The sequence below is a fragment of the Mastomys coucha genome, unplaced genomic scaffold, assembly GCF_008632895.1.
Source record: "Mastomys coucha isolate ucsf_1 unplaced genomic scaffold, UCSF_Mcou_1 pScaffold15, whole genome shotgun sequence".
Taxonomy (NCBI): domain Eukaryota; kingdom Metazoa; phylum Chordata; class Mammalia; order Rodentia; family Muridae; genus Mastomys; species Mastomys coucha.
Window position 1 is genome coordinate 149,691,090 of NW_022196897.1, and position 10,812 is coordinate 149,701,901.

General features: G+C 50.1%; 1 protein-coding gene across 5 annotated transcripts in view; it reads left to right on the forward strand.

Moving 5' to 3' along the window:
- Pkig (cAMP-dependent protein kinase inhibitor gamma) overlaps window positions 1-10,077 on the forward strand; it is a 70,875-nt gene extending 60,798 nt beyond the window's left edge. For all 5 annotated transcript variants that reach the window (XM_031372683.1, XM_031372686.1, XM_031372685.1 and 2 more), the window contains 2 exons: window positions 4,931-5,104; window positions 9,386-10,077. In XM_031372683.1, coding sequence (XP_031228543.1) covers window positions 4,954-5,104; window positions 9,386-9,465 — 231 coding nt within the window. In that variant the 5' untranslated portion in view covers window positions 4,931-4,953 and the 3' untranslated portion in view covers window positions 9,466-10,077. The remainder of the gene's footprint in view (window positions 1-4,930; window positions 5,105-9,385) is intronic.
- The last annotated feature ends 735 nt before the right edge of the window (window positions 10,078-10,812 follow it).

Genomic DNA, 10,812 nt, shown 5'->3' on the forward strand with positions numbered 1-10,812 from the left:
CTCTGCTCTGACCGGAGACCAGGTGTTCAAAATATATGTATATAGGGTGGCAGCTGCGGCTCCCCACACAGTGTGCTGTCAGTGACCCAGCCTGACCACTCAGGAGTAGGACTCAGGCTATTAATAATTATTTATTCCGTAAGTATGAAGTACCCACTGCATGCAGGCACTGGAACAGCCAAGAAAGATGATGTTTACCCTCATGGGAGGAGATTACAAAAGAATGATCCTGGTCTTTAACATCTTGATTCTGTACCCGTTCTGTCTCATGTGAAGCATGGGGCTGAGGATGGTCCCCTCAGGTATTTTGTTTTAGCAGTACAAGGTAGTTGAAATGGGAGGGAAAATAAAAGAGCATTTGGAGGAGCCTTGGGCAGGACTTAGGACTGGAAGAGCACAGAGCCTTTGATGTGGCCGCTCTGCCTTTAGGGAGAGAAATTCCAGGTCTTTGGAGGAGGGTAATTAAATCAGCCCGCAGCTGTGAGCACAGAGGATCCTGCAGCTGCTAAGGGCAGCTGAGGGCTGGGTGGACTTGGGATGTGTTTTTAGTGTTTTGTTTCGTTGTGCAGGGTTTCAGGGTAATTTGGACTTGTTTTTAAGACATATGCTTGGATGAAGAAAAGCAAGATGAAAAATAAAGTTTTGGCCGGTCATGATAGTGCATGCCTGTATTCCTAGCATCTGCAAAGCTGAGACAGGAGGACTGCTGTGAGTTGGATGCCCACCTAGGGTATATATAGTGAATTCCAGCCCAGTCTGGTCCATAGTCCCTTTCTCACAAAGAAAAGAAAAGATGCCCAGCAAAATGGTTTAGTGGGTCAGTGCTCTCAAGCCTGATTGACTACTTGAGTTCAGACCCTGGAATGCACAGGAGGGCTCCTCTGATTTCCATGTGAGCAGTGTGCTCCCACATACCCACACTCACATCATGTAGACACAGCAATAGTAGGATAAAAAATGAGCACATGAAATTTTTCTTTACGAAAATCATAAGGGGAAAGGAAGGGAAGGGAGAAGGGAGGGATTTTGTGTATCACACACTCATTTCTGGAAGGACTCAGGCTATATTGTGGGAGGAGAGTGTCTAGAGTGGGTGGAGACACCCAGTTCTTGCATCTTTCCATTTCTGCCTTTTGAGTTTTATTTCCCATGCACACATAATTTGATAATGTATGGGCTAGGGTATAGTTGAATGCTAGAGCACTTGCCTAGCATGCAGAAGCACTAATAATTAATAATAAAGCAGAGCCATTTCCCAAAAGAAGATTGAGAAGGCAAGGCAGGTATGATACATAGCAGTAATCCCAGCAGTTGGGAAATAGAGGCTGGATGATCAGGAGTTCAAGGCCAGGTTGGGTTACATGAGACACAGTCTCAAAAAAGTTGAATAATATAAAATAAAGTAATATAAATACTTAAATTCGATCTTGTTGGCTGTGGTGGCATACACTGGTAGGATTTGTTGGAGGATGTGGAGACAGGAGGATCCCAAGTTTGAGGAAAGCCAGATTGTAGTAGTGCACACCTTTAATCCCAGCACCTGGAAGGCAGAGGCAGAGGTAGGTGGATCTATAAGTGTGAGGCCAGTCTTGTCTACAGAGTGAGTTCCAGGACAGCCAGGGCTGCACAGAGAAGCAGTCTTGACAAACAAACAAATAACAAAGCTAAATACTCTTGTGACTATATGATCTTATTACACTTCCAGCATTCATGAACATTTCCTCATGCTTGTCTATCTGTTGAGATGCATCTTGCTGTGTACCTCAGGCTAGCTGGACCTGAGATCATCCTCCCTTGGCACCCCAAGTAGCTGTAATTCTAGGCATTTGCCACCATAGTGTGAAGAACACAGTCATGGAAGGCAGTGAATTTCGGTGTTTGTGTGTTGAGTTGGAAGACTCCCCAGAGCTGTGTTTGAAGCCACGGTTCCCTGAGGATGACGATGGATGCTTTCCAGGAATGGGTTTGGGGCTTAGCAGTGCCAACAGCATCGGCTTTCTGCATGGGTGGCTCAAAGGTCAGACGTAGCAAGAGCAAGGTTAGAGCCCTAGGGAGTCTGACCCAGTGAGAGGCCAGCAAGTTGGTTAAGCAGGTAATTCATCTGCTGGAGGTCAGATCCTGGAGAGCAAGAACTGTGCAGCGCTCTGGCAGTCGGAGCATTCCCAGCAGTCCTTGAGGTCATTTTGTCATCCCACAGATAGGGGATGGAGGAGAGAATGAATGGGTGGGTGGGCAGGTGGGTGGATGAAAAGCTGTGTGATTCAGGTGTATTTATAGCGCACTCCTCTGTAGCAGGTGCCGTGCCCAGCATCTTGGAAGGAAGCAGCAGAACGGGTTTGGCTTAGCTGCCAAGATCAGGCCTTTCAGTCTGGTGCATTGAAAATCCAGACACAAATCCCTTTTCATGGAACTGACGTTCTAACTGGAAAAAGAGCTGAGGAAAGAGGCTGAAACAGATGGTGTGGGCTGCCCAGGGTTTGACCCACCCCATGGGCAGCTGGTGTCACCTGGGGAAACATCTGAGCCTAGGAACCACATGGATCGGCCTGAAACCTTTCCAAGTCGGGTTATAAAGCTACACCTACACAGTGCTTATATACAGGGTGGAGCCATTGAGTGGGACCAGTGATGGACGTGAAGCTAGCGCCTAGTGACTGTCCTCACCACTCTTTCTGCTGCAGTCTCATCATTTGTAGAGTGTCATCACTGTCACAATAGGCCATCCCACTGTGCTGAGGCTTTGAACAGTTTCCCCAAAGGAAGAGTGACCAGCAGAAGGAGTTCCTCTCACCACAGCTCTGGTGCTCACCACAGCTACGAAAGACAGGCAGGCTGCGCCCTCTGCTGGATGCAGGGGCATTCTTACACAGAATTCTGCTCCTGCCTTCACTTGGAAACTCCAGAGAATTGGCTGTGAAATCTAATGTATGGTCTGGTGCCTAAATAATTACCATGTTCCTTCCTTAGAGCCATGGTTCTCTTTGCTCTAGACCATTGTCCCCCACAGGGCTGTGAGCATTCTTGCTCTCATGCCTTTGTTCCCTCTTCAGCCTCCTTCGTGTGCCCTCCCCACCTTTCCATCTGAGGGCTCATGGGAGCTTGAAGCCAGCCAGGAATTACCCTTGAATGGTTGCTTTCTTCCCATCTGGCATCCCACATGCTTGGTCCCGCTGGGTCCCATTTCAGTAGCAACACCTCCCTCCCTCTACCACCTGACATAAGTCAGAAAACCAAACTCCCTGTCAAACAGGAACTTCCCACATATTTGTTCTCCAGGTTGTGTCTAGGATCCACCTCAGTGTCTGCTCGGTCCCTGCTGCGTTCTCACACCTGACCTCCCCAGAAGCCTGACTTACCCCACCCACAGACTACCTAGAACCCCTCTGGGGTGCCTTCCTGCCCTCAGTGTGCTCCCTGTCACTGCCACTGTCCCCTTCTGCTCTTCTGCTCCACCCCATCTTCTTTCCTCAGAGCCTCAGTACTTGCCGTCCCTTCCTTAGGACACTCTTGTACCCCCTTTCTTTCTTCCTTTTTTCCCCTTCTTCCTTTTTTTTTCTTTTTACAGTTTTTGCTTCTCTCTTCTACTTGAGACGAGGTCTCATTCTATTATCCCAGAACTCACTATTCAACCGTGTAGCTTGGGCTGGCCTCAGACTCCAAGCAATCCTCCTGCCTCAGTCTCTTGAGTGCTAGAGTCACAGACGTAAAACGACCCTGCCCAGGTTCTTCCCATCCATCCTTGGATGTTGGCTGGCATGCTACTTTCCATTTCTGAGTCGTCGTTGAGTCCTGTCTGTTCCTCTAGTGCCCTCGAAGCCCTGAGCTAAGTGATAGGTTGGTGTCTTGATACAGTATACCGTGAACTCTAAGCTCTGAGGTGGGAGCGGTGCCAGCTTGCTCTGTGCTCCCTCTGTACCCTAGACAGTGCTGGGCATGTGGTATGGGGGTTGTGGAAAACTGCTCGTCAAGATGGCATGCATATTCTTATATGTCTTTACATTCATTCATTTTGGTGTGTGTATGCGTTCGTGCATGTGTGCGTGCATGCGTGTGTGTGTGTGTGTGTGTGTGTGTGTGTGTGTGTGTGTGTGTGTGTACAAGGTACTTAGTGCAGGTGTGAAGGTCAGAGAAGTACTTGCAGGAGTTAGTTCTGCTTTCCTACCACATGGTGTTTGGGGTTGAACTCAGGTCATCAGGCACAGTGGCAAGCACATTTACCCACTGAGCCATCTTTCTGATCCTCATTCATGCCTTATCTGTCTGTCCTCCCTCCCTTCCTCTCTTCTTCCTTCCCTTCCTCCTTCCATCCTTTTCTCCCTCTCATTTTGCTTTTCCGTTTGTTTTTTTGTTTGTTGTTTGCTTGCTTGTTTGTTTTTGAGACAGGGTTTCTCTGTATAGCCCTGGCTGTCCTGGAACTCACTCTGTAAACCAGGCTGGCCTCAAACTCAAGAGATCTACCTTCCTCTGCTTCCCAAGTGCTGGGATTAAAGGCATGTGCCAACCACTGCCCAGCTGTTTCTTTCTTTTAAAAATAAAACAAGCTGGGTGTGGTGGTGCACACCTTTAATCCCAGCACTTGGGAGACAGAGGCAGGTGGATCTCTGAGTTCTAGGCCAGCCTGGTCTACAGAGTGAGTTCCAGGACAGCCAGGGCTAGACAGAGAAACCCTGTCTCAAAAAACCAAAAAATAAAAATAAAAATAAAAATAAAATAAAACAGGGTCTCTCTGTATAGCCTTTGCTGTCCTATAACTGATTAGGTAGACCAGGCTAGCCTAGAGTTCACAGAGCTCTGCCTCCCAAGTGCTAAGAGTAAAGTCTTGCACCACCATGCCTGGCTTCATGCTTGTTCTGTAAGATGTGGGTAGGAGTTGTCTAACTGTGGAGTTACAAAGGATGTCAGTGTCTCACTTCTGCTCTTCTCCTGACAGGCCTGAAGAGCGATGCGACAGGCATGATGGAAGTCGAGTCCTCCTACTCGGACTTCATCTCCTGCGACCGGACAGGCCGTCGGAATGCAGTCCCTGACATCCAGGGTGACTCGGAGGCCGTGAGCGTGAGGAAGCTCGCTGGAGACATGGGCGAGCTCGCACTTGAGGGAGCAGGTCAGAGCCAGTGCCCCAGCATCCTGGTGGGCAGGTGGGGAGGTAGTTTGCCAGCTCTTGCTAGCCTCCAGGCCCTACACCGTCCTCAGGGAAGCAGCTGCATTTAAATTGGGGCTGTTTGTGACTGTTGGCAGAACCTAGCCAATGCCTAGGGTAGAGAGTGCCCATATCCTGGTTTCAAGGGCTCTGATGATTATCTAGGGTATTTCCCCTTTTCCTGCCCCAACTCCAACAAGTCCTGTTAGATCTCTGTAATGGAACCTAACTGCCAGTGCTCCATGCCTTAGCTTCTCTGTGTCTGAGCAGCCACCTGCTGTTCACTTGGACTTCACCCCCTTCCTGCACAGCAGACAGCAGGACTAGTCTGTCCTGTCCTGTCCTGTCAGGCTTCTGCCCCCATATGCCATGGTAGCATCTCAGAGCCAAGCTACTCTTCAGTGCTCTCCAGAAGTCACACACAGCTGGCTAGCCTTCCTGGCCTTGGGTCCCACCCACAACCCACCCACTTTCCCCACTTGTCCATCTCTGTCTGCTTCTCTGTAAAGGGTTAGGGCTTCCTTGTGAGGACCTTCACCTCACTCACTGTCACCTCTGTCTAGAACAACCCCAGTGAAGCTGCAGCCACCTGCTGTCCCTTCACTCCCAGAGGCCTCCGAGCTAGTGTGCCCCTGGTCACATTACTCTCGAGGGCCTCATTCCTTTGACTTTAGTTTCGGGAGAGAGGAACACTGTTATACCTGCACATGGCAGGCAGTTTGTGACCACAGGCTGAATGACTCAATGAAGAAAGCAAGGCGACCCAGCATTGCCTGGGACACCCTCTCCTCACTTCTCTGTTCTCAGAGGCCTCTGCTCAGCTCAGGTCCACAGTTAGCCATAGACCCTTCCTTGGCAAGCCTTCCCTACCACTTCTCTGCCACAGGCTCAGAGCCATGCTTGCCATACACTTCCCATGGTGCACTATGGCTTCCTACTCTGCTACTCCAGGAGCTGGGCCTTGCTGGACCACAATATTGTCTTCACCTGTGTGGCCCCAGTCTAGAGTTCTTAGTCCTCATTGCCCAGAAGTGACTTGGGAACACGGAGCAGGGAAGATGTTTGGGGCAGGGACCCAGTCTCTCATGTGATAGATCAGCTGAGGTCAAAAGAAACTGAAGTCTTCCTAGGCTCACCCAGCATATGACCATCACTGGTGCGACAGTCTCTGTGCTTCAAGAGAGTACCCCGCCACTTACCCCCAGGCCGAGGCCCTGTTGGCCTTCCTTGTGCTGGTCCCTGTTTTCTATTCAAGTATGGGAACGGTGCTCATGCAAGCCTCTGCAGCCCCAACTCTTAGTCCCCACTTTCTGCTCTCTGCAGCCAGTACAAAGGCCTGCAGGCTTTGCTTCAGGCGGTTGCTTCTCATTGAGGTGTCTTTAGTACTAAGCCCTTCCCTGACCACAGCTTGTCTCCAGCAGAGGCGCCCCTTTCTCCTTGTCTCCATGGCCTTTAAGCACCCCCTCTAAACTGAGCTGTTCCAGGCACAGGCTGTCTCATGCCCTCTGTGACTAGCAGTGTTTGGCATGTGACAGGTACCCACTCAACTGCCGCTCACTGTCCAGCTGAATGAGCAGTGGGCCCAGCTGGTACACCAGGCACAGTGCCAAGGGTTTCTTCAAGGCTTCTGTGCTCTGTTCAGCTCTCACCAGCTTTGTTTGCTGTCTTCCTTCATCCTTAGCCATCGCAGCTACCAGTCCCTTCAGGCAGGCCTCTACAGCACCGTTTGCCCTTACTGAGAGTCTGTGGTATTTGGGTCCTCCCAATATGTGATGCTTGCTAGCCACCATGACTGATGTCCAAAAAAGAGACACAAGGACAGAACATGCTCATGGCCGGGGACTGGAGCACCTGTGATAGAATTGAGGCAAAGTGCCAGCGATGAGGAGCCTTCTGTGAGGATGCAGCACAGTAAAGTCTCCAGGCATTTCTGAGCCCAGCAGACACACATACACTGAGGGCAGAGCCCTAAATGCTATCTCCCAGATTCTGACCTGCAGGTCAAGGGCCCCAGAGTTTTCTCTGCCATACCTTTCAAGGGCTGATGCATAGCCTGAGGAGAGCAGGACTGTGGTCCCTGTAGGGGATGAGTGGGCATAAGAAGTCTTAGCTACCTGGTCTTCCCAAGCCCTGTGACCGACCTGCTGAATCTGTCAGTGCTCTCCAGCAGGCATGTCTGTCCGTCCCTGCTGTCTTCTCACACATGGAGCACGTGTTTGTTTTACTTTGTCTAATAGAAAGAGAAGCCATAGGCCAGCTGTGGAGATGGGGTGCACTGACCCTGGGCAGCACGGTTTCTTTCCTCCCTAGGACTGATGAGAGAGGGCCTTCTCCCCAACTATGGGAAGGCTGGGGCTGCACAGAGGAAGTGTGATTGTCAGAGAGGACTTAGGGTCACAGCCTACGTTCCATCAAGCCAGATTCAGACATCAGTTCTCAATAAGTCAATCAAAAGAGTCAAATTAGGAGCTGGCGGTTATTCTTAGTGGTTAAGGCCACTTCATAGCAGCTTACAACATCTGTAGCTCCAGTTTGAGGAGATACAGTACCATCTGACTTCCAAATGTGCCACGCGTGCATGTGGTTCACATCCATACATACAAGCAAAACACTCATGCACATAAAGTAAAAATAAAAATTTAAAAAGCCCAATTAAAACGAAGAACAACAAAAGGCAATTTATTCAGTGTGGCCACATTGGGAAGACGGACAGAGAGGTCAAGTGATCCCTCCAAGTTCATCTTTGGGGCTCTGCCATGACATCAGGTTTAAGTAGAGGCCAGTGTTGTGTACACTCAAGCTGTCCTGCACAAGGTGTGGTCCACCCATCACTGACCCTTCATTGTTCAGAGCCCACTATCCTCAAGTACTGGCAAGTTGCAGAACTCCTTCCAGGAGAAAAATCCCTCTGGTTGGCTCAGGCCTTAGGCTTTTTTTCTTCAGCAGGAGATCCTTGGGAATATATAATTTCTTGGGGGCCCAATGTTTCAATAGTCTGACAGCCAAGGTGAGGGACAGAGTCTCTTCAGGATGTCTTCATCCCTGCCTGCAGTCTCTAGCAGTGGAGTAAACAGAGCAGAGACAATGAGGGAGTTTAAAGGGTCCCAGCTCCTGGGGGCTTCACAAATGCAAATGTTACCTCAGATAGGCCTCCAGAGGCCAGAAGAACTTTGTGGCTGAACCTCAGTTCAGCCACCATCCTCAGAGGAGGCCGCTTCAGGACAGGCAGGCTCAGATTGGCACATACTTGAGCTTAGCTACAGTGCCAAATTCTGTCCACACTATTTACTTCCATGAGAACTCAGGGCCAGAGACTGCTGTGTGGGGCAATGGGAGGCCATCCTGCCAACACACCTCTATAAATGCCAGAGAATGCAGCTTAGAGGAAGAAGTGGGCTCAGCAGTAAGCAGGCTCTCCCCTTTGGTTGCAGGTACATCAGCTCACCCCTCTGAGCCTGTTTTCTTGTGGGTATCATGACTCCAACCACACCTTCAGGTTGCTGTGTGGATTGTTTAACAGAATTCCAGACCCAGAGCTCAACATAGGCATAAAGACAGGCCTAATAGAGAATGACATGTACCTTCAGTGGTACCAGGGTCACTGGGACTTGAGTTTTGCCCATAACCAGCATCTGTGGAGGATGCTGGCCCTGGGAGGGTTGAGTAATGAGGGTGCAAGCTGCGATCAAGTGGGTAAGGCAGAAGCTGCTCTAGCTCTGCGATCAAGTGGGTGAGGACTAGCTCGTGTAAGGACTTGCAGGCCAGGCCAGGTGGCTCCTCAGCCTGCTGCTGTCCCTTACTCCAGCCCAAGTTTCTGGCTGGCTGGAATAGAGCAGAGCAGGGTAGATGCTGCCGGTGGTATTCAGGCCTACCTTGAGGTGTGTAGGCCACAGTGGGCACTCCTGAGCTGCCCACTGGTTGCTTCTCCTATATGGTGTTCGAGGAAACTCCCATTTGCTAAGCACATACTTCCTGCTGGAAACTTAACATTCTCCCCTCTAGAGGGGACATGCTCATCATCATGTCCATAATCCTGACCTTTACCGAGTTTTATTATACTAGCAACCCTGACAGCCTTCCCATGGTAAAAGTGAGACATGAGAGCAGACTAAATGCCTCCCTGGTCTTGGTCACTCCTTCCCTAAGGCTGGCCTCAGTCATCAGTTTGGCTGGTCCTTCTAGGCCCCTTGTGCTTCCCAGTATATAAATGTGTGAAAGAAGAAAACTTACTCTTCTCCCCTGCAGAAGGACAGGCAGAGGGAAGTTCCCCAGAGAAGGAGGCCAGCAGCCAGCCCGAGAGCAGTGATGCGAACACCTCGTCCTGAGTCTGCCTGTGGTCCTAAGGCTGGAAGAGACCTGCTGTACCTCCCGGACTGGAGCCCTGACCAGCCGGGCCGACTGAGAGCCTCATGGAGTCCTCTGTGGCCCCCACTCCAGCAAAGCCCTCCCCGCACACCACAGGCTCCACCCTTCCCCCCTTCCCCACGGTGCCCAGGTACACTTCCAAGACACTAGCACCACGAGATGTTATTTATTCAGCTGGGCGGGGCTCGAGCCAGGCCCCGCCTCTAGGTGAGCAGCCTCCACCTGAACAGGGACTGTCACCACTCACCCCTCCAGCCAGCCGGCTGTTGGGAAGATCTTCCTAGCCCTTTTTTAAAGCCTCTTTTACATTTTTTAAAAACATAACTTTTTCAGAGAGAGAGGGGAGCTGACAATCACTTTTCTTCTATTTTGGTTTTAGTTTTTGGTTTTGTTTTGAAAGCCGTTTTAAACTCAGTTCTGATGATCTATTCAGCTCTAAGTTCCTTCATGGAGCCTCACAGATCCAGTTTTGGGAAAAGATTTGGACTCAAAACTAACTGACCAATTCTTTGCCCTTTGTACCAAGAGACTGATTCTTAGGCCCAGGAAATAAATGCAGGTGTTTTGTGTGACTGGCTATGGTCCTTTCTTTTAACCACCAGCTGCACAGCTGGGCTCTGCATCTTCACATCCTCACCCCGCAGGGCTCCACTGCTGCCCTCTGTCCTGTAGTGACCAGTACAACTCTTCCTGTGGCATCTCACAAGCCCTTCCTCACCCCACCCACCCACAGCCCACCCCTGCCACAGCCTGAAAGGGGCCTGTGAGATGGCAAGGTGGGTAGAGACTTACAAGCCTGGCAGCCTGAGTTCAATCCTTGGGACTGACATGATAGGAGGAGAGACAGCTCTCACCTGCTGTCCTCTGATGGGCACATGTGCATATGGTAGTTTAGAACTGCCTAAACTCCAGTTCCAGGGGAGGTGGTGCCCTCTTCTGACCCCTGGCACCAGGCACACAAGATGCATATATATACAAGCAGGCTAAAGATGTATAATATATATATATATTTGTATATATACATATTGTATATATACTATATATATATATGTATATATATATTTAAATCTTTAAAATAATAAAAATAACTTCAAAGGACTGGTTAAAGGGGTAGAGAGTTCAGGAGCATCTGCTCAAACAGCCCCTCTGGAAAATATCACTTCTGGAGGAAAATATCACTTCTGGTACTCAGTGTAGGGCCCCAGGGCTGCTCACTTCTGGAGGAAAGAGGTCCTGTCTTCCCAGCCTGACACTCGGTGTAGGGCCCCAGGGCTGCTCACTTCTGGAGGAAAGAGGTCCTGTCCTCC